Raw genomic sequence first — 24,220 nt, forward strand, 5'->3', positions numbered from 1 at the left:
TAGAATAACTCTGACCAAATAACACACACATTAATATAGTTTATGTATTAGAAACTATGCATATTCTGTTTTGTAAAATAAGTGTCTTTTCCTAGCAGATGAGTAAGGAAACATTTAATAAAGAAACTAATATAATGTTTCTATAAAAGCCCTAACTCTGTACTGATATAGGCAGAAATGACTTAGGAAAATAAACTATACCAAACTTCTAGAATTTTATTTAAGGAATCATGTTTTATTTTGGAGCCCATTGTGTAGACGAAAACTCCCAGGAGTTAAAGAGTGAAATACTTGAGTGATTTAAGCTAAAGACCACGTTCCACTGCTGGGAAATAATCTGCTGATATACTGACTGAGGTCTGCATATAAACTCGCCTAATCACGTGGGTATTTTACTCAGTTTCAGGATCTTGTAAGAATTACATTCAACATATTCAAAAACTTGGATAGAATAAGGTTCACAATAAAATCACTGACTGCCCATAACCTCCGGGTTTTGAAACCAGTATGTGTGAGAGTAAGCTCCGAAAGACACCATGTACGTGTGTGATGCACTGTAAAGAAACATGCACGAAAACTTCCTGGGAACGCGAAAGTCTGATCAGTGTCGTGAGATAAAACAAAGAAATTAATAATGTTCCCAAGTCTATTAACTAAATATATAGTAAGAAATCACAAATTACAATGAAGACTTTGTCGTAACTTTTTAACAGAAAAAGTTGTTCTTTCTTAAGACTCCGAAACTGTTGGGAAAGCCAGAAATGGCAGTCGCCATTATTCTCCTAACACAGCGAAGAGGAAACCGGTGACACTGGATTCAACTCTGAACACTCCCCAGGTCCAGACGGCTGGTCCAACAGCCAACCTGAAGCCAGGAAGGGACTCCGCAAGCCACAGCTGACCCGCGTGCCTCGCTTCAGTTTGCTTTCTCTTCCAACGCCCTGCTCCCGCCTGTGGCCGGCGTGCACCAGGGAGGGAGGACGGGAGGACTCAACTAGCTGCTCATTCGAAGACTAACTCCAGAAAGCCCACAACGACAACAAAAATAATGTTCCTTCCTTAAAACAACGACTGGTCAAATACATACTAAGAGGCCTACATTTTCCCCCAGATACTAAAGTTAAAACCACTGGTCTTACTTAGAGACTTGACACTAATTTCGTAATTTATTTTCTATGCCTCGTGTGATTTTAAAGAACACAGGCAAAACTGAAACTCCAATCAAGTCCTGTTCTTCCAGGAATATTAAGCTCGAGATGCTCACTGTGACATAAACGTCATCTAACTCTTCTCTTTTCCCCTCGGGTCTTCATCAAGACACTTCCTTACAAGTAAGATGGGCCTGAGCGAGCAGCGCAGGGTTTGTGACGCAGGGGTCGTGGCAGGCTGCAGCAGCAGCAGCAGCAGCAGCAGAGACATCACCCTCGGGGGGTCCCTGTGCTCCCAGAGGGCCCCGGGGGGGAGACAGGCTGACACTACGCAACCCCAGAAAGAGTCGGCAGAAAGATTACACCATTTCAGTCTTTCCTTCTTTATCCTGCCTCCCTCTTCCTAGCGTGTTCCCGTGACCATGCTACCATTTTAGCAAGAGCATTACCCAACCAAGTGACGGGGAACAAACCCGGCACTAGCCCGAGTCCCGGGGCCCCGGGTCGAGAGGGAGGACAGTCGGGCCGCTGCTCCCAAGGGCCGTGTATTCCAAGGGCAGAGAATGAGCCGCGTGGGACGCCCAGGCACAGCCACAGCCACAGCCACACTGTGGGCCAAAGTAACAAACATACAGAGACAGAGACGAAGAAGAAAAGTTCCTATGGCTGCATGAATTCTCAAGTCTTTTCAGAACAGTTTAGGCAGTAAGTAATTTCGAATCCCAAAATATACTGCTCAAACTGCACAGGTAATAAGTTTGGAAATCAAACCTCGAAATGTCAGTATCTTTACTGTATTTTCCTTACAAAATAAAAATAACCAAATCTGGGCAATAAAATGGTATGTACATTATAATGTTTACTGATAACACACTTCATTAATTTAATATGTTCCCTATCTACAGAAATCTTTCAGCTTTAAAATTTGGAAGACTATTTAGGAATATGAGTATCTGAAATCTATGCAAATTTTATTACCTACTACCTTTATATGAAGTCAATTTTTTTTCTACAGAAATTTTAAAACAATATACTTAATGGGAAATTTAATACAAGCTTTAAAAATTTCTCGTCAACAAATGATCATTTACGAGTGTGAGATATAAAACAAAATGTACATGGTGAAAAGAGTGCCTGGAGGAAAACACTCATTTGTGCAGTTTCTGATGCACGGGAAAGCGCGACCAACAGAACCCCACTCCCTGCCGCAGCAGACCGCAGCTTTGAAATCGCACACAACCATGCACCATTCCTTCCCCGCCTCCACGTCCTCGGCGAGCCGTGACTCCGTCCCAGCCCTAAGCATCGGCCCTGACGCACACCCATGCTTGTCTCTGTAATAAACCTCCTGAACTGATCCACAGATGAAACCGAAGTGCAAGTGCCTGCAAGAGGAAGGAAGGAGTTTGGAGACACAATCTTCTGCTGCTAATGTTTAGGTTTCAGAGTTGTTTTGGGAGTGGTTTGCAATGACAAAAGTGAAGTGAGAAAGAGAGTCATGTAGAAAAAGCTTGTTAATGATGAAATGAAGCCAGAGACCAATTTGGAAAACTGCCTCACCAAGTAAAACACATACTAACAAGATAGGTGTCTCTCTGGAAATACGCTAATTTGGGGGCTTACAGGTGAGCTTCCAATATCATGGCCAGAGCACAGGTAAGAGAACAAGCATAGTGCTTTCTTCTCTCCCAGCTCAGTAAGCAGCTGTGCAGTCCAATTTTTTGATATGGATCAGAGATATATTTTAAAGTGATAACTAAAATATAAAGTTAGCACTGACCTACTATACTTTAAATGACAAGTAATTAGCATTAAATGCTTTTCAACCTTATTATATTAATATATTTCGGTGTTTTATATAAAGACAAAGATATACATTTTTTAAAATACTGAGGCAGTAAATAAAACCAGATAAAAATGCTATTAAATGCCATGTGAGTGGCATAAAGTTTTGATGTTTTTGTTAATTGTGAAATTTTCAGGATAGCATAAAATGATATATTTTGCACTTTTTCTATAAAAATGCCTAAGTTTTAAATAAATGCTCCCAGAATTAATTAATTAATTTGGTTCTCTTGGAAGCAAAGTTGCTGGCTTCAAGATCAAATCTCAGAGAACAGGATGGCTTAAACTCCTAGATGACATTGAAAATAGTAAGTTTAGAAATAGTATTTCAAGTAAATCACATGAAACTGCATATATAATGATTTTTTTCTAAATTTAGATTCATGACTCTAATTACTAGACAATAACCATATACTTGTATCCAGAGCTTCAAGATTTACAAAACAAGGATTTTAACAGTTTCTGGTAATACATTTGAAGGGATAAATAATATATACAAAATAAAGCAAATCATTTACAGTTGTGACTCTTTCTAAGACGTACACATCAGAATTGCCAGTGAAATATTTCTACAAATACACACAGCTGGAACCTAGCACTGATAAATTAAGATAAATATGTATTTATAAATACAGCTTTACATGACCAAGGCCCCGTGGATGAACATGCTTTGTTAAAGCCCACCCCGGACAGAGTCCAAGTTCTGGGACCCTGTCCCTGCAGCCCAGGCCTTGGGGACCTGCCACAGAAGGGGACCCCTTGGCCGGGCCCCGTCATGCGATCATGCAAATACCCACTAGGTGGCAGCCAAGTACTTACAGTGGGAGACGTGGCTGCCGAGAGCAAAGGCAGGATCCCTCCACAAGCGATGATGATATTGTCTACCATTTGGGAAATGAGGTGAATGGTGTTGTGTACAAAGATGATGTTTTCATTGCTGTTGACAAAATCCATTACAGACTTTGTGGAATGGCTAAAACGGCAGAAAAACAAAATACAAATGAACACTTCCTCAGCTCAACAATAAGAAATTTAGACATCTGTAGTATTTCTAAGTGACAAATAATGAAGAGCTAGGCAAATTTAAGAAGGAGTTATTGGAAAACAGTGTAATGTATGATTGGCATACTATATTACTGAAAGTGCAGCATTCATCTCTACACAGTTACTGCATGTGTGAGTGTGCTAACCTAGGATTTTGTTTCTCCTTAAGAAATACAGTGTGTTAGCTCGACTCAAAGACATGTGCCTGAGTCCATGAATTCGGCTGGGATGGTCACTAGGCAGAGCTACTCACGCCGTGTTGAAAGCAGACCGGGCTAGTGAACTGGAGACTCCACCCCGCTCTGCAGCACCCGGGCCTCTGACCGACCAGCCACACTGCACCTGCCCATCGCTCACCACCAAAGGGACATGGCAGTGAGTGCAGACGGATCAGAACTCCAAGGACTCACTCAATAAAAAAGAGGAAAGACCTCGAAGGGTCGCAGTGCAGCGTCCCACACAAACGTGCCACGCAGACACTCGGAGAAACGCAGCGCTGTAGTTCACTGTCAGTCCAGAACAGGAGCTATTTTCTAATGGAGGGGGGCGGGTACTCTTCCATGACCAGATTTAGGTCAATGAGTCTCAACTTCTTATAATTTTAAAGTATCTTACATCTTAGCACGTTTTCCCCTGTTCTAATATAAAGTGCCATCTTAAAAATGGTAAACTACATAAAACAGTACTTGGGAACCTTTGTGAGAGCCCTTGAAAGGAAACAGACACGCAGTACGTTGAAGGGAAGGACACTGAGGACGCCCCGCGGAGAAGCCGCGGACGTCACGCTCAGGAGACTGCACTGCACGTCCCCACGCGCCCACAGTCGCGGTAACAGCGACGTGTCTCAGGCGCTCCAGGCTCCCTGTTTGTGTCCCTGGGCAACACGGCCTGCTCGACACGGGGACAGAGAGACCCGGTCTCTGCACGTGGCAGACTGAGGACGCAGTGTGCAGCAGCCTCAGAAGTGAGAACACCCGGGCAGGCGGGGACTGCTTCCTGACCAGCACAACCGACGTCTCGTCCTGCCACTGAACTCGAGCGGGTACACGGAAGGCTGGCCTCGCCCGGGCTGCTAGGTTATTGGCAGAGTTGCTCTGTGTAGACCGGTCACTATGACCCCACCGCCTTCTGCTGGTGACTGACTTACAGAAGAGCACAGGCTGCTGCTGGCATGTGAAATGTAAGGGGGGAGTTTCCTGAGGAGCTTGTATTAAAACAGAACAGAAAAGAAAAAAAAAGGTGAGTGAAGAGTGAAGGAGGAAGAGGAGAGAGAACGGGGGTGGGGGGAGAGGAAGAGAAAGGGAGGAGGAGAAGGAAGAGGAGGGAAGAGGCCTGCCTTCCCGTTGGGCACGAGTCCTGCGCCGACCCAGGCTGGGACCTGCCGCAGCCACCCTGCCCCTTAGAGGCAGAATCCCGGGCAGCAGGGAAGCCACGTGAGCCCCGCGGGCGTGGCGGACGCTGTCACAGAGAGCCGTCCACCTCCTAATCTACGTGCTCACCGCACAGGCGATGTACTCTCATAATTACCTGACCGGCTGTGTATCTGCCATTAGAGGATTAAATTAAAAGTGATGCGAGGTAATGATTTAATTTACATAGACTTGGTTTTCTTTAAATGAGTCTATTTGAATAGATACCCACTAACCTAAATGATATAGTCTCTAAAAACAGACATCATAAGATGATTTTAAATTTTACTTTAACAGTATATGTATGTATACAAGCTTATTAACAAGAATAAAGTTAGTATGTGCTATTAAATGTAAAAAGAAAAGATAAAACTGTGGAAATTTCTTTGAACCAAAAGTCAACTTTTGTTGTTAAATCTATTTTACACAGAATAGGCAATGCAAGATTTCAAAATTTTGCTTTTTATTTGACTCAAGCCAAAATTCTTGGATACCTTTTGCTATAAGGCCCAGGCCTTACAGCCTTTACAAAAACACTTACGATTCCGTAAAAAACTTCGTTTATTTTTAATAAACTTAACCTGTGAGACTTATGCAATGATAAAATCCCCTCCTGAATCAGCTGCTGCCAGTGACGTGGAGTGCGCGCCGCGTCAGACGCCCGCGCCGCCCCACGGAGACGCCGCCGCCTACCTCCGCCACACGTGCACGTCCGTCTCCAGGGCGAACAGCAGGTCGGTGAGCAGCCGCTGGTGCATGGGAGACCACTTGAACTCGGGGATGCGGAACATCGTGGTGCGCGGGCCGGGGCTGAACTGCCGCCGCTGCTCCTCCGTCATCGGCATTCCCCGGAACCCCAAGTCCACTCGGAGGTCTCTCTCTGGTGCCACCGACCGACCCTGAACAGCCTGGAGAAACACATGGTGAGCATCTGTAGGCCGCCAAGAAACTCTTGATTTCAAAGTGACAGCCATCAAAAGAGGAGGGAGGGAGGCATGCTGGCGCATGGGACTGAGGCAGGCCAGCTCGCCCGAGGTCCTGTCCGCCCGGCAACCCCCGACCAGGAGCCCGAGCGGAGACGGCTGCGGTGACGACTGCTCCTGGGCAGTTTCGGAGACCGGGCGAGAAAACCTCGCGCACTGAAAACCAGGCCCCTCCACCCTGCTCCCGGAGCCTTCACACAGGACCAGGCTTCCTCCGTCAGAAGCCAGCGTGGACTCAAAGTGACGGAGACAGACACACATCACCAACAATCTGTGATTAAAGACACCAGATCAAAATAAATGGCACTTGATCGGAGTCAAGGCAACTTCGAACTCTATTTCCCTCCCAACACTTCCCTCTAGAAAAACGAATGCACTGGACAGTCAGGAAGCCAGAAACGTGCCCGTGCGTCTGACTGAACCCAGACGAGCCCGGGGCCGTGCTCCACAGGGACGCACTGCGCGTTCCTCGGTTTCGAGTCCACGCCTCGCTCCGTGCTCTCGCCCCGACCACCGTCACCGCAGGGCACCCTGCACACACGGACTCCGCTGTGAAGGAGTCTCAGCTAGGGCGCAGACACCGGTTACGCATACGGTTTCCTTTCTACACGAGGACACATTAAACCTTTTTGATGACATTAAAAGGTGAGCAGAAAACCCAGAGAACAAAACAAGCAGTAGGGGTAAATTTAAGTTTTCTTCCACTCTTAATTGTAAGAGTGGAATTATGTAGCCTAGAAAATGAGGAAGTAGTCTTAAAACTCGAAGCTCAACAACTCAGATCCGTATCAGAAAACATCAACCACTGTGAGCTTCAGTCAGGTGAGGCCAGAGCCAGGGCCCTGGTGTGCCCTCACTCCTGGGCCTCAGAGCCTTCCTCTCCTGGTCCTGCACTCCAGCCCACGGTCCAAGAGCAAAAGCTCGCTGCTAAGGCAAGCCGGCCGCCTCGCCCCTCCCCGGGCCACGTGGGCTGAGAGCACAGGGGCCGGCTCCAGGCAGGCTGGCCCCTGGTGAGTGCCGCTCCCATCCCCTTCCGTCACCACCAGCTCATTCAGGGCTCCAAAGGCCTCTGTTCTACAGCCATGCAACAGGGTTGGGCCTGAAGCGTAAAACGTTACAATTAGCCACGTATTCAGAATGAAGATCTCAAGTACAAAATGTGTAAATGAGTCACAGAGCCATAAAATAATGGAAACAGGCAGACCCTTCGGAGCTGCGCTTCAGCACAACCTGCTGCTCTGCTGAAGAAAGTTCAGGCCTGCCTCAAGAGGCAGAGCAGTTACACAGGCAGAATGGGGTAGAACCAGGGATGTAATTCAGATATTTTAGACCTCTTTTATATGTACGACCATACAACTCAATTCTGCAAAATAGTCTTACGTTGTGTTGGCCAAAAAGTTCATCTGGTTTTTTCCCATAGGATGGTTCTAGTCGTGCTTAGTTGTCTTTAACTTCATTTGAAACAATTTTGTTAGATTGTGACAGCTGTCATATCAGCATGCATTAAAAAATTATCAAAATCCATGAATTTTGTATAGCCATTTTAATATTGAATATGTACGGGAATATGTAACATTTTTGGCCAATTATGTGCTCTATTATTTCAAGAAAGGTAGAAACGCCACTGAAGCACAGAAAAGGGTGTGGGCGGTGAAAGGAGAAGGGGCTCTGAGTGGCTGAACACGTCGGAAGCGGTCTGTGAAGTCCTGTGCTGGGGACTTCCCGCTGGACAATGCTCCGCAGTCGGGCAGACCAGCTGAAGTTGACCGTGATCATATTGAGACATTAACTGCAAACAATGAATGTTCTACCACTCGGGAAGAGATAGCCAACATACTCAAAATATCCAGATCAATAAAATGTCTTTTATTTTATGGAAAAACCATACAGACTTTGTGGCCAACCCAGTACCATATTTAAAGATAAGCCTGCTGTGACTGGTATGAAATTACTTGGCTTTGATAAAACAACTAACCCCTTATTCGATACAGTTTTGGAACTCACTCACTTGGGTGGTAGCAGTGGTCTGAATTTTTCGGATTTCTTTTCCCAATTCTTTGCCGTCGTCGGACCTCTCGGTGTCCGAAACCATGCTTCCTGCGTCGGCATTCGGCGCGGGCCTGCTCCCGGAAGGCTCCGTCTCCAGAGCGGCGGCTGTCACCTCGGCGTACGCTAGCCCTTTCGAGGCCGAGGCCGAGTCCCTTTCGGAAGTACCGCTCATGCCGTCTGAGGTGGTATGGATTTTGAACTCTTTTTCCTCTATGATAGTTGCACAGGTTAAGTCTACACTACCGGTCATGTGAGCAAGCAGCCCAAGGTCATCGCCAACACCGAGATGCACTTGCGTGTCCTGAATATTGGGAATAATGTGATTGCTAGCAAGTTCGGGAAGCAGTTTCTCCTCCTGTTTGGGTATTTTATCAAAGAGGAATGACGCACTGTTGGGAAGTGCATCTTTCTCATCTGCTAGCGTTATCAGCGGGCCGTTATCCTTCTCTTCGCTTTTCTTGATGATGCCGACGCTCCCGTGCACGTTGCTCTGGAGCTTCTCGACAGCAGCGCTGTACACGTTGTCCAGCAGGGACTCCACCTCCACCAGCGCCCCGTTCTCTCCGCCCACCAGGGTCTCCGGGGACAAGTCCATGTCGTCCAGCTTCACCTCGGTGGCCTCCACCTTCTCTGCTTTTATGTCGACGAGAAGGTCGTGCACTTCCACGTGCACGCCGCCCCCCGGTCTGCCCGAGTGCCCGAGGATGTCATCGGACACCTTCGCCGACATGAGCAGGTCTCGCGTGTCGGCGCTGACGGGGTAGTCCGTCTCGCTCTCTGGGCTCTGGCTCTGGGACAGGTCCTCGATCTCGCGCATCTCCATCCCGCCTTTGGCGCCTGTGGCCTGCGAGGACAGCCCGGAGATGGTGCTCACACTCCCTTTCTTCCCCTTCTTCATGTTCTCCTCCTCCTGTCGCTGGTACTCTTCGTACATCTTGGCCAGGTACTCCTTGTGCGCTTCATAAGTGACCTAAGGAACAAGTTTAAAAAAAAAAAAGGAACCAAAAATTAAGGTTTCAAACCCAGTTTGTATTAATACTAAGACAAATGCTTGGTTTCACCAAGTGCTTGGAGATGATCATCAAAAACAGTTTGACTTCTTACAAGTCCAAAGACATACAGTTGAGTGAACTGACAACATTAAACTTATAAACAAGGGAGCTGCTCTTTCAGGTTAGGTATGCCAGTGTCACCCTAACCCAACATGCCAGCCAGACACCTGCCTGTTTGCGGTAACTGAGCTGAAATGGAGACGTGGCTGAGACACAGCCCCCAAGTCCTATCACTAGGTCAGTTTCACCACCCACTGCTCACATGTGCCTGTTTCAACAGCTGGTTTTAAAAACCCACACGTTTGTAAATATATATACTTACAGACTGTTAAAACATCACCATTTTACCTTTACATAGGTTAATTTGTTACTTTTTATATAGGCTTGTTTTAAAATAATCAGGGTGCGAGTGTATGTGTAACAAATAATGCAACGTCTTTTCCTACAAAACACCATTTTCAAATTTGTTAATAATAAAAAGTGCCTGTACATTATAAGATTCAAATTTTTAACAGGAATAAACACTCTTCTAAAATTAAGTTCAAAAGTTTTCCTGGGAGGCACATATGGTATTAATTGTTACTTAAGTCACAGGATAACACAATTTGTGTGTGATGGGCCTTCCTTTGGAGATTACCGCAACACAAAAGCCCCTTCAATTTATGGAAGATGAAATTAAGTGCCAACAGCAGGGTTTAGCAAACTATGTCCTCCTTCTACTAAAGATTGGACAATATTTGAAATACAAATATATAGATTTATAGGATTAAGAATAAAGAAAAGATAATGCCATCAAGAATACCAATAAACTGAAACACTTTAAAGGTATTTATGATTCACTTGAAAATAAAATTTGACTACTTTTTAAAAGTCCTAAAAATTGTATTTCAGGGTCTATTTCATAAAATATTCTTGTAAGAATCAGTAGGAATGTTTTAGTTTTTAAAAGAGCACCTGGCTCAGGCTCAAGTTCTCGGACCTGCTATAAAACCTGTGTGGGCGTCACCTCTGGAGTCTAATCCCTGCTGACCCAGAGGTTTCTATCCTGTGGTAGAACAGTGGAAGAACCCAGAAAAGAAGTCAGCGTGCGGGCAGGTGCCCACCAGAGGGCGCCAGAGGAGCATCTGCAGCCTGTGGGCCTGGGAGGGGTATGGGGACAGAAGCTGCTGAGCCGGCTACCTTGGAATGGGCTATGGAGAGGGTGTCCACCCACACTCGCCAGCCTCCCCACTCGTATTTGATGGCGTGATACAACAGAATCCGGAAGATGTTATACACCATCTCGGTGATCTTCTGCTCTTCAGAATTTTTAGGGTTGATGTAGCCAAGAGAAAACATCCAGTCCTGCCACACTGAACACTGCAATAAGCATCTAGTAGGGAAAAGCATTCATTAAAAATACTGGAATTGCCTTAGAATTTACAATCCCGAAATATACATAAAGAGTAAAACCGTGGTCTGACCCAGGTAAACCGAGGGGCAGTCATTCTGCACCATCTACATACCATACCTGCCGTGACGTTACATTTTTCTACCTGGAGAAATCCGCAGTGTCACTCAAAATTGCTTTCCTAATTCTCCCAGTCACGCTTACCGATTATTCTTCTGCTCCCTCATCACATACAGTACTCACAACAAACCTGACACGCTACACGGTGGCCACTGCTGTGATGTCATGGTCCCCAGGAGACGGCACTCAGACTGTGCACTAAGACCACCCGCGGAGCAAGGTGCTTTGCACACACCGGACACTCAGTCGACGCTTGTTAAGGTGCTGGCTCAGGCAGCCACCGTGGCTTCACACTCGACCCCACTTGCTAGGTAACCGACCTCAAACACATGGCCTCAACCCGTTATCAGACAAGCGCAGTGAAGCGCAAGTGAATATGGGCAAATGCAACGCACTCACCATTGAAAGCACTACTGGTGATAAACGGGTAGCGCCAAAAGGGTCAGTGCATTTTAAGTAATGGTTTGTGGGTATATATTCATATACTCAATTAAAATACAATACTCATACAAGTAAAAACATAAAAACAAAAAGTATAAGAAATGCAGATTACATCATAGAAACACACAATGCCTTCTGATGATTAAAAGTATTTAGCAATGTGGGAAAGACAAAATTTTTTCTATGAAACAGATTGAAAATAAGAAAAGAAAAGTAAGATTACGGAATAAAGTTTTGTTATAGTATTCAAATTGCTCACCTTCTGTTTTCACGGCTGTTACTGAAAAGTTTTATCATGTCAGATAAAAACAAACGACGAACTTCCATCAGTTCTGCACTCGGTGTCGAGTTTTTTAACAAAGTTGCCACCACCTTAAGAATCACTGTAAAGTAATAATAAGAAAAGGTATAGAATTATAACTGCATCCTATCTTCCACTCAAAAAATATTTACCGATTTTTTCACTGCAGGCTCAGCAGCACGGTGAGCGAGCTGCCCGTGTCCTGAGCCACGCGAACAAGGGGTGACCAGGCGGCCCAGCCGGACTCGGCACCACGTGCTGCTGCGCTGCCTCGACCAGGTGCTGTGCGCTCACTGGGGTTCTGGATCTTCACCGTGGAGTCCGGCTCCGGGTGCGGCTTGTGCACGACCTGGGTGCACACTTGCTCCGTCAGTATCTGAAAAACGAAGGTTCTGAATTTCATTACAAAATGATTTAAAATATAACTGCTAAATATATATACACACACAAAGAACTTCAAAAATATTTCAACTGTGTTCAAATCAAAAGATATCTCTTCTAAAGGGTCTTCCGGTGAATTCCGTATATTTCTAAACTCCAGAATCTTCAAAAAATTTTCTTATTATAGCGAGAACCAAGACCAGTATTTTTAGAAAAAGAGATTAATTAGGAAAGGCAAAAACTTGTTTTGTTTGAAATACCTTTTCAGCATACATCCTTAATACATGTATGCTGTGAACTGTCAACATTTGACTCAATGTCAAGTTGGTTTTAAACACTCAGAAAATAAATAAATAAACAAAGCCAGAAGTCTGGGCTCCAACCCAAAGTGAAGTTTCACGGGGACAGTCTCTACAGACCGTGTGGCTCGTTAGCATTTACTAAGAGTGTTTTTAAAACCTTCATTCAAACCACAATAACAACAAGGAGAAATGACAGAAGTTGACCAAGTGAAGACAATTATAAAACATTTACTAATCCTCCCACTAAAACAGTCTTAGTGAGCACAGAACTCGCATCCATCTCCTCCACTGTTACAGTCCCAACAGGAAGCACAGTGCCTGACATACTGCCAGTACTCGATAAATAATGAGTTTAAAATGTACAACAATGTATAAAGCGGATACCTGACCACTGACTGAACTTTTAGCCTTAGCCTGTGTTTACCCAATTCTTGCACGTATAAAAAAATCCAATGAGATTATACTTAATAAAGACATTTTATATTAGTGATTTAATTTCCTGTTCTGCTAAGTTCTGCATGAACTTTTCAAACAGCTCAACCTACAGTGAAGGACAAAGACTCTGGGGAAACTCCGGCAGCCTGCGGGAAGCCTGGCTGTCCACCACCACATGGTAAGAACTGGAGATGAAGAAAGAAAATCAGAGAGACACGGATGGTCCCGTGACTGCAGAAGGACCATGACACCCAAAGTGGCATTTTTCTCACCTTTCTGCTCAGACTTTTGTTTTCAAGAGAGAAAGAGAGGAAGTTTGCTTAAGCATGTTAGGAATGTGGACCAGAACGGCACTGACGTGAAACAGAAACCTCCCCTCGTCCCGGGGTGGTCAACAGAGGGCATGAGGGCCGTTTGCCCCACCATCCCACATGTCTGCTGAGACGGACGGCACTCGGGAGAGTGTGAACAGGGCCCCCGGACACGCACCGCCGGTCAGATGGGGGGGGGGGTGAAAGTTTCTCCGGAAACCAAATACCACGGAACAGGCAGTAGTTGGCCTATGCTTACGAAAAACTTCATACCAATTTACCCAGAAAGACTTGGTGTGAACCTACAGGCCAGTGGACGAGGTCCCAATAATTCTGGTTACAAAGAGATTCAAAATCACAACAGACAAGCTCGGAAAAGACAAAGCCATAGTCTTCATAAGAACAGTCAAAGCTTCCTCATCCCCCAAAGAAGAAATCTCACTGCACAAAAAACAAAATTCATCTCAGAGAATCTCCAGCTGCATACTCTTGTCTTTTTTTGAGTCCCTATGTGGTCATTTAACAATGAGGGTAATGACCGTGGTATCCACCTAATGAAGTTGCTAGGAAGATCAAATAAGACTCTGTGTGTGAAAGTGCTTTGAAAACTAACATATTCTAATATAAGGTTTTTAATGACAAAAATATATTGAGAAACTCAACTCAGCCTATATTTATTAAGACGTGGCTATGTGTCTGCACTCTGCTACACATCTGGGATGGGAAACAGTTGCGAGGTGGAAATGTTGTTTCTAGAATCAACAACTTAATTAAAATTCTGGAGACAAGCATAAAACCATGCCGTTCCATAATAAAATGTGACAGACTGTCACTACGAACCCATGGGAGTTTCGACCCAGGGTGGGTGGGTGTGGTGGGGGGAGGAAGCAGTAGGACAGAAGTCAGAGGCAGTAGACATTCCAACAAAACGGAAGGGCCCGAGGCAGCAGGGCGTGCCCAGGACGTGAGCCCCTGCCCCACCAAAGCAGAGCGGCTCAGAGCCAGGGGTGGACCAGACAGCCCAGGTGCGCTGCACACTCACTGCACACCTCAACTCACACCAGCCACTCGGTGGGAGCCCGCAGCTCCAGGTGGCTAGTGACTGTCACAGTGGAGCAAGCTGGGGAACAAAGATCGGCAAGCACCGAGGCAGCCCCACAAATGTGCTGTGGTCAGCCCGGGTGGAGCGCAGCACCTCCCCTTCTCCACGCTCCTTTACAAAGGGAATCACCTCCTGACCCGTGACTCACAGAGTCCAGGCTGATGCAGGGCTCCCAGCGCTGCTCTGACACCTCGCCCCACAGCCTCACCACACACGACTGGCCTCTGCTCGGGGGACTCAGGAGCGGGGTGGCTCCTTGGCAAAGGGGCACAGCCCGGACCCCACCGCTCCACTTAACCGCCCCCCTCCTGCCACGGGCGCCTGGGGTCAGAGAGGGTCCATCTTTACAGGGTGGACATGTGTATCGCTGAGTGACTCTCAGCTTCTTCGTCTGTGAAAAGAACTCACACACCACGATGCCTCCCACCCTGTCCCCCTTGGGGGGTCTGTAATTTGGAGATAAGAATTTTATTATAAGGTACTTAGTATCTAAAGCTGAATGCGTGTTGTAAAAGATGTGTGTTCAGAAACTACTACACCCTCATAGAAAAAGACAAAGTCACTAGAAGTACACATTTAAACGATCAGTTAATCATCTCTAGAAGAAATGGAGCTCTTCCAGCCGCCCCATCGGAGGCCCGGGCGCTGTAGGGTGCAATGGCAGAACAGACCGCAAGAGAAGTCTTTCCTCACAACGCACCGTGGGCGGGCGTGAGTGAGACCTGCCAGTGCAGTACACAGAAAAATCTAGTTTTGCCTTTAGAAGACAGATTGACAATGCAACAAATAATTCTTAAATGTGCTACAAATCATTAAGTAGAGAAAATATAATGATCTGTAATTTATAGATGGAGTAACAATGTAAATATAAAACAAAATTTAAAACATTTTGCCCTAGCTGGCATAGCTCAGTGGACTGAGCGAACCAAAGGGTTGCAGGTTCGATTCCCAACCAGGGTACATGCCTGGGTTGCAGGCCATAACCCCCAGCAACTGCACATTGATTTTCTCTCGCTCTCTCTATATCTCCCTCCCTTCCCTCTCTAAAAATAAATAAATAAATAAAACCTTAAAAAAAACATTTTGCAAAGATAATTTTCAAAAAATATTTATATAGAAATAGCTTTGTAAAATTTCAAAAAGGAGTCCATTAAAATTAACTCACTTCTTAGTATATGAGGTACAAGAATAAATTCTCCTCAGAAAACTGAGACGGGGATGTTTTCTTAATAGTTTTTTAGTTTTAGGAACGATGAAGACAGCGTCTAACAGTTTCACAACTCAAGCGATACTGTCTGACGCGTCCTGCTCAGAGTCCAGCTCAGGCCTTTAACATCCCCTGTCTCCTCTGTCATGGGCCTCCTATCCCACGGGGGACTTTAAAGATCACACTGACACAGTCCTTATCCACCGTGCACGTGTGAGCATTTTGCTGAGCCAGGCAGTGAAAGACAAGTACCGTATGATCTCACCTGTAAGTGGAACCTAATCAACAAAACAAACAAGCAAGCAAAACAGAACCAGGGACACTGACATAAAGAGCAGACAGACAGTAATGGGGGGGCAGGGGGAGAGGGATAATGCGAGAAAATGGGGGAGGGCCGTCAAGGAACATGTACCCAGGACCCCCGAACACAGCCAAAGGGAAGAATGACTACAGACACAGGAGGGGACGTGGTGGTGGGAAAACGGAGACAACTGTACTTGAACAACAATAAAAAAACAAACATAAAACTGCACGGTGTATTCTGCAAAGCTCTACCTCGTACAGCGCGTTGTACGTGGTGACGGTCACGGTGTTCGTGTGCAGCATCAGCCGCTCCCCAAGCAGCGTGAAGAGGCTGTGGGTGTGCATGATCTCCACCTTCCTCCTGCGGGCGACACGGGAACGCCACACGTTCAGTCTCACACACAGGCGCCGTCCACGCCGTCTCCAGTCCCGTGTCTGCGCACCCCACAACGCTGTCCACACGGGCACTCTTCCTCTGAGCGCTTCCGGTTTCCCTTTGTCCGTGTACAAGTGTGTTTCCTCCACTTGCTGTCCCCCGGAGTCGTGGTGGCTTACGACCCAACACTTCCTTGCTATCCTACCATTTCCTCCAGCTTCCTGAAATTCTGCTTAGTAGCTGTCCTTCTTCAGAGGCAAATAATTTCTTTTTTTTACTTTACGATAAAATTTTTAATCACAATTATGTACTCCATAGCAATATTTTTCATATTTCTATACTTTTAAACGTGCTTTATTGACAAGTTTTAAGACAATGCACCCAGGCGAGAATTCTTTATTAATATCTCCTAATCAGTTTCTCCAAATGAGCAATCCTTCCCTCTCAACACCACAGAGCACATGTGTTCCCCACTCTCAGTCGTAAGGGGGAACCTCTACAACCCCGGCTGCGGCGAGTCCGTCCCTGTGTCGGCAGTGCCTCTGCTCTCCCTCGCCTGGCCAGCGACTGGGAACCGAAATGAAAACAGTGCCTGTTCTTGTGGACTGTTAGCATGTCAGGGTCATTCATCTGGACTCTGCGCAGCTGTCACCAGCCTTATTAGCGAGCTCTTGGTACATTTAAACACCAAGGAGAACTGGCAACAGTACGATTCTGCGAGGAACCCCACCTAGCAACGCTCCAGTAACAGCACTGATGTCTTGGACTCGTTTGTACAGAACATGGGTTTTAAAGACAGTAATCGTGCACTGGACGAAACAGCATCAAAAGTACTCATTACATCAACAGGTGATTTTTGAAAGTATCTGACTTCTAGACTTCAAGGGAAAAAGACATGCTAGGATTTTCAAGTTACAAAAGGAACCAACGTGCGCCGAGGTCGGAAAAGAACACAGCGAACGAGAAAACGCCAACTTGGTGTGTGAGCAGACACAGCTCAGCGGAGGGAGACCTCCATACACGTGGTGCTCCCCGGGTCAAGTCAGTTTCTACTGAAACCACATCCACGTGTCCTTAACCTTATTTGATGAAATACCTTATTACATCCTTAAGATAAACAACACTTCCTTTTCAGCAAGTAAATAGGCGTAAACTATATCACTGAAATTTTGATTTTGCTCTATAATCTACTACTAACATTCTTTTGTAAATTATTTTTGCAACTTTACCACAGAAAGCTATTATTGTCTGCTGTAAAATTATTGCAGTCAAATTTTGTATATTAGATACAAAATTAGTAAAAATTATTTTAGTAGATATTTCTACAAGTCATTGTTTAAATAAAACATCAACTTACTTGTGACCTAAATGTTTCAGAAAGTATCCCAGAACCTTCAGGGCCTGAACCCAAATACTCTCACTTTTGGAAGCCAGTAATTTGTAGATTACCCTAAAAAATATAAAAATTAATGATCATTTAAACTCCTACAAGTACTAAAAATGTAAGCACTGTATATTTTACAATTAAATCACAACACACATAAGATACAAAGTAACTTTCTGAACTTCAAATCCACCGTAAAGGAAAACCACAAGGACACTGTGCTGGTGTTTCCTCTCGCATGGCCTTCGGACAGCACGAGGCGGGGCGGTGCGGCCGCCCCCGAGAGTGTGAGAGCGCCAGCACAGCGCCAGCGTTCCACGTTAGGGCCCGGGCCTAGAGCAGCCACTTTCCGCTTATGTTGGAGCTGCCCCTGACATCAGCACTCAATGGCCTTTGCGCCATGCACCCCCCAATTATTTCTCTTTTCTCAGGATGCGGGGTCAGATCAAGACACAGCACCGCATCTATGCTGGGCTCTAGAAGGAGGAAGCAACTTGAAGCAGGAGCGACAGAGCACGAGCCTCTGGCAGGAAACAGCAGTGGAGTCAAAGTCATCTCCCTGCCACTCTCCAGGCCCCGGTCCCCGCCTGGACAAGGTCTCCACCGCACACACATTAGTCTCTTCCACTACATGAGTTTGAGAAGTCTTCTGTTACTTGGAGCAAAAAAGTCTCTAGTAACACGTAACCTTACCCAACCTATACGGTCACTTCAAATACTATGAAAGAGATTTTATCCCATATTTTACTTAAAAAAATATTTTGAAAAGATAGAGGAGCAATAATAACTATATTCTTCTAAAACGAATTCTAGAATTTAAGCCGGTCCTTTGGGATGGCAGGGGTGACTCTATGAAAACAGGATATGCTTTATTATTTTAAGTATCTTTTTTAAGTAGAACGTTGCACAAGTGCAGACGTGAAGAAAAACCACCTCTATCTCTGTGTCCTTCCACACGCGGCCCTCCGACCAACCTCACTGTGCTCAGCGAGCATAGCTGCGCTTTCCATTTAGTGACCGTCCGCATTCCTCACGTGCAGCCAGGCAGTGGACGCCTGTCAGTCACGGCCAGGACCACGCCCCACAGATGACCACAGTGGCCCCACCCTCCCGCTCCGACCCAGTTTTCCTGCCAGTCACGCAGCCCGCGTCAGCTTCTGTCCTTTCCTCTGGAGAGGCCTGCTCTGTGTGTGGGTCTGAAGGCCCCTTCTCAGGAGGGTGGCCGCCCTGCTTCTGCCCGACCAGCAGACATGTTAAACTGTGCAGGGGCAGTAAGCTGGGCCCAGCAAGGAGGCTGGTAACAGAAGAGGCAGCACAATTTTCCTATCATCACAACAGCACTGACAAAGTGGAACAAAACTTAAAGTCAGTGGCATATCATTCAAAAATTAAATAGTGTTGGTACTTTTTTTGGCGTTACTCTACTAAAGAACAGACAGTGAGTCAAGATAAACTACAAGTGATTATTTCCCTTGGAAGATTTTTTTCCAAGTTCCTAAATGTATTTATACCGGAATCTATTTTCAGAACTTTTAAGAACCAAGATCAGTAATTTATAAAGAACAGATGAGAATAGGGAAGTTACACATGTCCAATGAGAAATGTTCAGGAAATCATAACAAAAAACAGCCAACAGAAAAAATAACTCTGAGATCCAAAGGAAAAGCTCAGCCTAAACATGTGACTTTCCTCAGACACAGAATCAGTGACCCCAGTGAATTCCCACTGTCTAGGATGAACTTGGGATTGAAGGGAAAACAAGGACCAACAGAAATCATGATCAGTATCTGACTCATGAAGACATCTAGGATTTTCTCCACAATAGACAAATGTCTCTTACAAAACAAGATAGACTGCAATACAGTATTATTAGGAAACTGACTGTCAAATCGGTTAACGACTGTCTACTTGTACAGAAGACAGGTGATTCCTAATTCATTTGCTCAGGTTGTTAGTCTTAATTACCGATACTGATTTATTTTTCCATTGAGTTGCACATCAAGTAACCTAGATTTCTTCTTCATTCCAGTAACTCAGACTCCAGAAAAATAAAAAGGGAGCATCCCTAAGGGACAGGGATGTAAGTTTAACTCCCTAAGAATACTAATCAAGAAAGCGTGCACCACTTGTCTACAGACCGTAATCAGCTCACCACCGTGTGCCGAAGGGCAGAGCATCTTCCCTGTCTTCCGTCCCGCCCCCAGCTCTGCATCGCCCTCACCTGCGTGACGGTCGCCGCCCAAACTCTGGGTCCCTCCCCACCTCCTTTTCCACACGGTGTCTCACGAAGTGGACATCTGAGCAGTTCTTGAATTGTGTCGTCAACAGAACCAAAGCTGAACTTACCGGTCCACGGACCTTCCAATCCTGTCAAGCTCTCGAGCCTGAAAACTCCCTTTCCCGTGCTCCCTCCTGCTGCGTTCTACCTCCCCCATCGAATCTTCCCGCCAAGTAAGGCCGGCTCGGCCCGCTCCTAGAAATGTGTTCACCGTAGCAACAATTTCACTACTCTTCTCGAGGCCCGAGAGCCATTTTCTTCGCGCTTCCTCGGCTGAGTACTAGAGGACTCACAGCGGCCCTCTCCCTGTATTCCCTTCTCACGTGTAAGATTTTGCTGTATTTATTCAAAAGTCCATGGAGTAGGGACTATTCTAGGAAGCACAACTGTACTCGAGTCTACTAAAAATAGTGGCATTCTCCTCATACCTTATTCCATTTCTTTGATCAAATGCTGGTATCATCGAGGCTGGGTGTTCTGACATCAAAGCCACTAGTAACTGTAACACATCATGAATATTTTCATCCTGAGTAATAAATAAGAAGGACCAATATTTCTTCAGTTAAAACTTTATGCTAACACTTTGACTAAAAACAATTCAAAAAGAAGACCCAAACCATACCCTACCTCGTGCATTGTAAGTAGGTAATTTAATATACTCTGAAGTTCATCTTCTTTGACCCCTCGATCCTAATGTTTAAAAAAATATTACTTAATTTAAATCTAAAATTAAAATGTCAATTAAAGACAGGCATCAAAATGATCATTTCAAAAGAAAAGAAAAACAAGAGTAGCAATGTTTAATTAAAATAGGTAGATGCTTCATAATCAAACAACTATATTACTTCAGGTTAAATAAGCATTTAGAAATTAGTATCTATTTTTTCAAGTTGCTAATATTTTATTAACCTCCCCTATATAGAGTTAATATATTTTCATCATCTAACTGTATTAATAAATATCACTATTTTAACCATGTACTCTTCTCTTAAAATAATCCAAATGAATGCCAAACTGTATAATATTAATTATGTATTTTATCTTTACTTTCCATTTTTTAATCTTAGTTTTTAAAATATCCTACTGTAATAAAATATATAACATAAGCCTTCTCAAAAAAGGGACAAAGACCATTTTCTAGAATAAAATCTTTATGCTTATTTATGTTCCTTGCTATTTCTACTACATCCCTTAATTAGAGGATCTCAGAATATTTAACAAAGGTGAAATTCAATACAAGTTAATACTACAGTTTACAGAATTTTAAAAACAATTCATGAATTAAACAGTTTGTGCTAACTTTACAATAATGATTAAAAAATGCCAAAAATTCCTTTCACCTAATATATTACAATTCTGAATTTCACAGAATTATTTTACCTTTAATATGAGCTGTTTCAGAAAAAGTAGCATAAATGCCCGCAGTGATATAATTTCTTTTTGTGATGGCCGGGGACCATCTAGAATAAAACAAAACACAAAGAGGAAAAAAGAAACAGAAAACAAAAATCGCAATATTAAATGAGCTTAATATAATAATGTTAGGATACTACAGAATTCTTTAACAGCTGTATTTATTATCATTATTACTATTATATTTATTAGTATTAACACTGTATAATTTCAATGATATCAGAGAATGTGAACATTTTCAGATTTTTGACAAGTTCAAATTATTCACTAAATGTCAGATTTGGGGGAAAATTGCTATTTAAAAATTATGTTACTATATATTGATAAGTGCATGATTATCAAGTAGCTGCATGGATACTTTTTCCAAATTTCATTACTTAATATGTTGGTTCCCTTTCCCCTTCAAATCCAAGTTTTCACAATTCCTTCTTCCACCCTCAAGCCTGTCTTCATTTAAACACTGTCTCTATTTTTTTTTTAATTTTTTAAGATTTATTTATTTATTTTTAGAGAGAGAAGGGAGGGAAAGAGAGAGAGAGAGAGAGAGAGAAACATCACTGTGCGGTTGCTGGGGGTTATGGCCTGCAACCCAGGCATGTACCCTGGCTGGGAATCGAACCTCGGACACTTTGGTTCCCAGCCCGCACTCAATCCACTGAGCTACACCAGCCAGGGCAACACTGTCTCTATTTTTACCCCATATGTTATAAAACATGGCTCAAGCCCTGGCTGGCATAGCTCAGTGGATTGAGCGCGGGCTGGGAACCAAAGTGTCCCAGGTTTGATTCCCAGCCAGGGCACATTCCTGGGTTGCAGGCCATAACCCCCAACAACCGCACATTGGTGTTTCTCTCTCTCTCTCTCTCTCTCTTTCCCTCCCTTCCCTCTCTAAAAATAAATAAATAAAATCTTTAAAAAAAAAACATGGCTCAGAGAAAGTGACACACTATTATAATTATCTGTTCTGCAGCTTTTTCCTTCCATGTCAGGTGTATGTACCAAATACACACTATACTGGACAACCAATGCTTATGAGTCAAATGAAAATGACAAGAACAATTAAAATACATGCATGGCAATTTCATCATAAATTTCAAAGTAATTAATTGGGAGTATTTAATTACCAAAAAATGAGAATATGCAACAATATATGTAATATATACAATAATTAAATTATATCTTTAAGGTATACAGCTGGAACAGTGGAAGTGCTTAAACAACCAAACTTCCGTTTATGCAGCCAGGATTTCTATAGCTTCTCTATGTTTCAAAACTACAATCCCTTCACATACAATTTCTAACATCTCTTATTTTCTCCCCCAAAACTGACCAGGAGATCACTGCATGTCAGAGCAAATCAACAATGAACCCACCCCTCCCCCCAGAGAGGCACCCCGGCTCCCAGCCCCCAGACCGCTCTCTGCACTGTGCCCCACTCCTGGACTAGGACCACGCCCTCCCCCTCCTCTCCAGCCCTTGGTAGTACTTTTCCTTAAAAACCTTTTTCGCTGTGAGCAACAGCACACCTACAGAAGACAGGCGCGTACAAGGAAGCATCACGAGACGAATGCCTGAACCAGCCCGTTACACAGGCACCGGGTGGCGCGCCGCAGGGAGGGTGAGGTCCTGGCCCACCGCACGTGCAGATGGGTCTCTGACTCCTGGGATGAGCGTGCCCCCCTCAGGACTGATTCCCATTTCAAGCTCCCGGTAGTGCGACGGCCAGTGGGCCAGACCCCTGCACACCACGCACTCCCTGGCTGCGGCACTGGCTCACCCAGCCCTCCCTCACCTCGGCCCTCAGCTCTGGCCACAGTCCCTTCCCGGTCAGGGCTTCTCTTCCTTCCCGGTCCAGAGAGCCACTATCTTAGTGAAACTCTTATTTTAATTCTAACTTTGCCAGTACTTAATGAAACTGGACAAGTTCTATATTACCTTAATGCATCATTTTTTTGTTAGGATGAAGAAAATTAATAGTGCTTACATCATAGGATATTTTGTGAGGATTATATGGCTCAACATATGTAAAAAAATTAGAACAGTGCCTGGTCCATTTAATTGTAAACACTCAGTAAATGTTACATGCAATTACTACTGTCATAGATCATACAATGTAAAGAGCAGGCTGCAGGGAAATACATAGGCATGGATATATTATGTGTATGCATATAGTATGAATTCATATTTTACAAAATGAAATATAAATAAATTTATCTTACAAATATGAATTTGAATGACAAAACAAATCACATGTGAGAAAATACTATTTATGTAAAATACGGAAGCGAAGCCATTATTTAGGGACACATACATAAGTAGCAAAGGCGTCAGGCACAGTAAAAAGTAAAACGCACCCAAGCAAAGTGACAGCACCACAGACACAGCACTAAGGACAGGGTTACAGCAGTGGCTGGACACGGGGGAGATGTGCGTGCTTCCACAGGCTTCTGGGAACGCTCTGTTCCTTATGTGGAGCGTAACTGGTGAGATTCATTTTATACGTGCGTGTGCAATACCACTTTGTGTTCAGGATATATTCAAAACACTTAAAACTCCTAAACTGTGAACCCCCAATGTACATGCATGAGCAGAAAGAAAAGAGGCAGAAGCACACACACACACACACACACACACATACACACACGCGCACCGAGATCCGTGTCACTGAGGATGCCCACAGGCACTGATGGCACAGAGGAGTAAGCACAATGAGCACACTGAACACCCAGATCCTGGTTGTAAAATCCACATCTGCCCAGACAATCCCAGGAGCCTTGAAAAAACTGGTGATTCAAGGAGTGGGATAAATAAGGAAAGCACATGGAGAACCAAGGAGGTCTTGTGCCAGAAAGCAAGAAGCACTAAAAAATCAAGAGTTGTGAACACTGGTTATGAAAACACCAGTACCCATGTGAAGGGGCTACTACTGGCCAAATCTGAGACAAA

General features: G+C 44.6%; 1 protein-coding gene across 6 annotated transcripts in view; it reads right to left on the reverse strand.

Moving 5' to 3' along the window:
- NBEA (neurobeachin) overlaps window positions 1–24,220 on the reverse strand; it is a 449,525-nt gene that overhangs the window by 342,043 nt on the left and 83,262 nt on the right. For 5 of the 6 annotated variants that reach the window (XM_036011183.1, XM_028526291.2, XM_036011184.1 and 2 more), the window contains 11 exons: window positions 21,242–21,321; window positions 20,489–20,551; window positions 20,290–20,387; window positions 17,557–17,649; window positions 16,076–16,184; window positions 12,077–12,158; window positions 11,741–11,864; window positions 10,710–10,902; window positions 8,438–9,448; window positions 6,140–6,354; window positions 3,813–3,966 (listed from right to left, as the gene is read on the reverse strand). In XM_036011183.1, the coding sequence (XP_035867076.1) occupies window positions 3,813–3,966; window positions 6,140–6,354; window positions 8,438–9,448; window positions 10,710–10,902; window positions 11,741–11,864; window positions 12,077–12,158; window positions 16,076–16,184; window positions 17,557–17,649; window positions 20,290–20,387; window positions 20,489–20,551; window positions 21,242–21,321 (2,222 nt within the window). The remainder of the gene's footprint in view (window positions 1–3,812; window positions 3,967–6,139; window positions 6,355–8,437; window positions 9,449–10,709; window positions 10,903–11,740; window positions 11,865–12,076; window positions 12,159–16,075; window positions 16,185–17,556; window positions 17,650–20,289; window positions 20,388–20,488; window positions 20,552–21,241; window positions 21,322–24,220) is intronic. The other variant, XM_036011186.1, reaches the window with a different exon arrangement.

This window comes from Phyllostomus discolor, chromosome 11, assembly GCF_004126475.2.
Source record: "Phyllostomus discolor isolate MPI-MPIP mPhyDis1 chromosome 11, mPhyDis1.pri.v3, whole genome shotgun sequence".
Taxonomy (NCBI): domain Eukaryota; kingdom Metazoa; phylum Chordata; class Mammalia; order Chiroptera; family Phyllostomidae; genus Phyllostomus; species Phyllostomus discolor.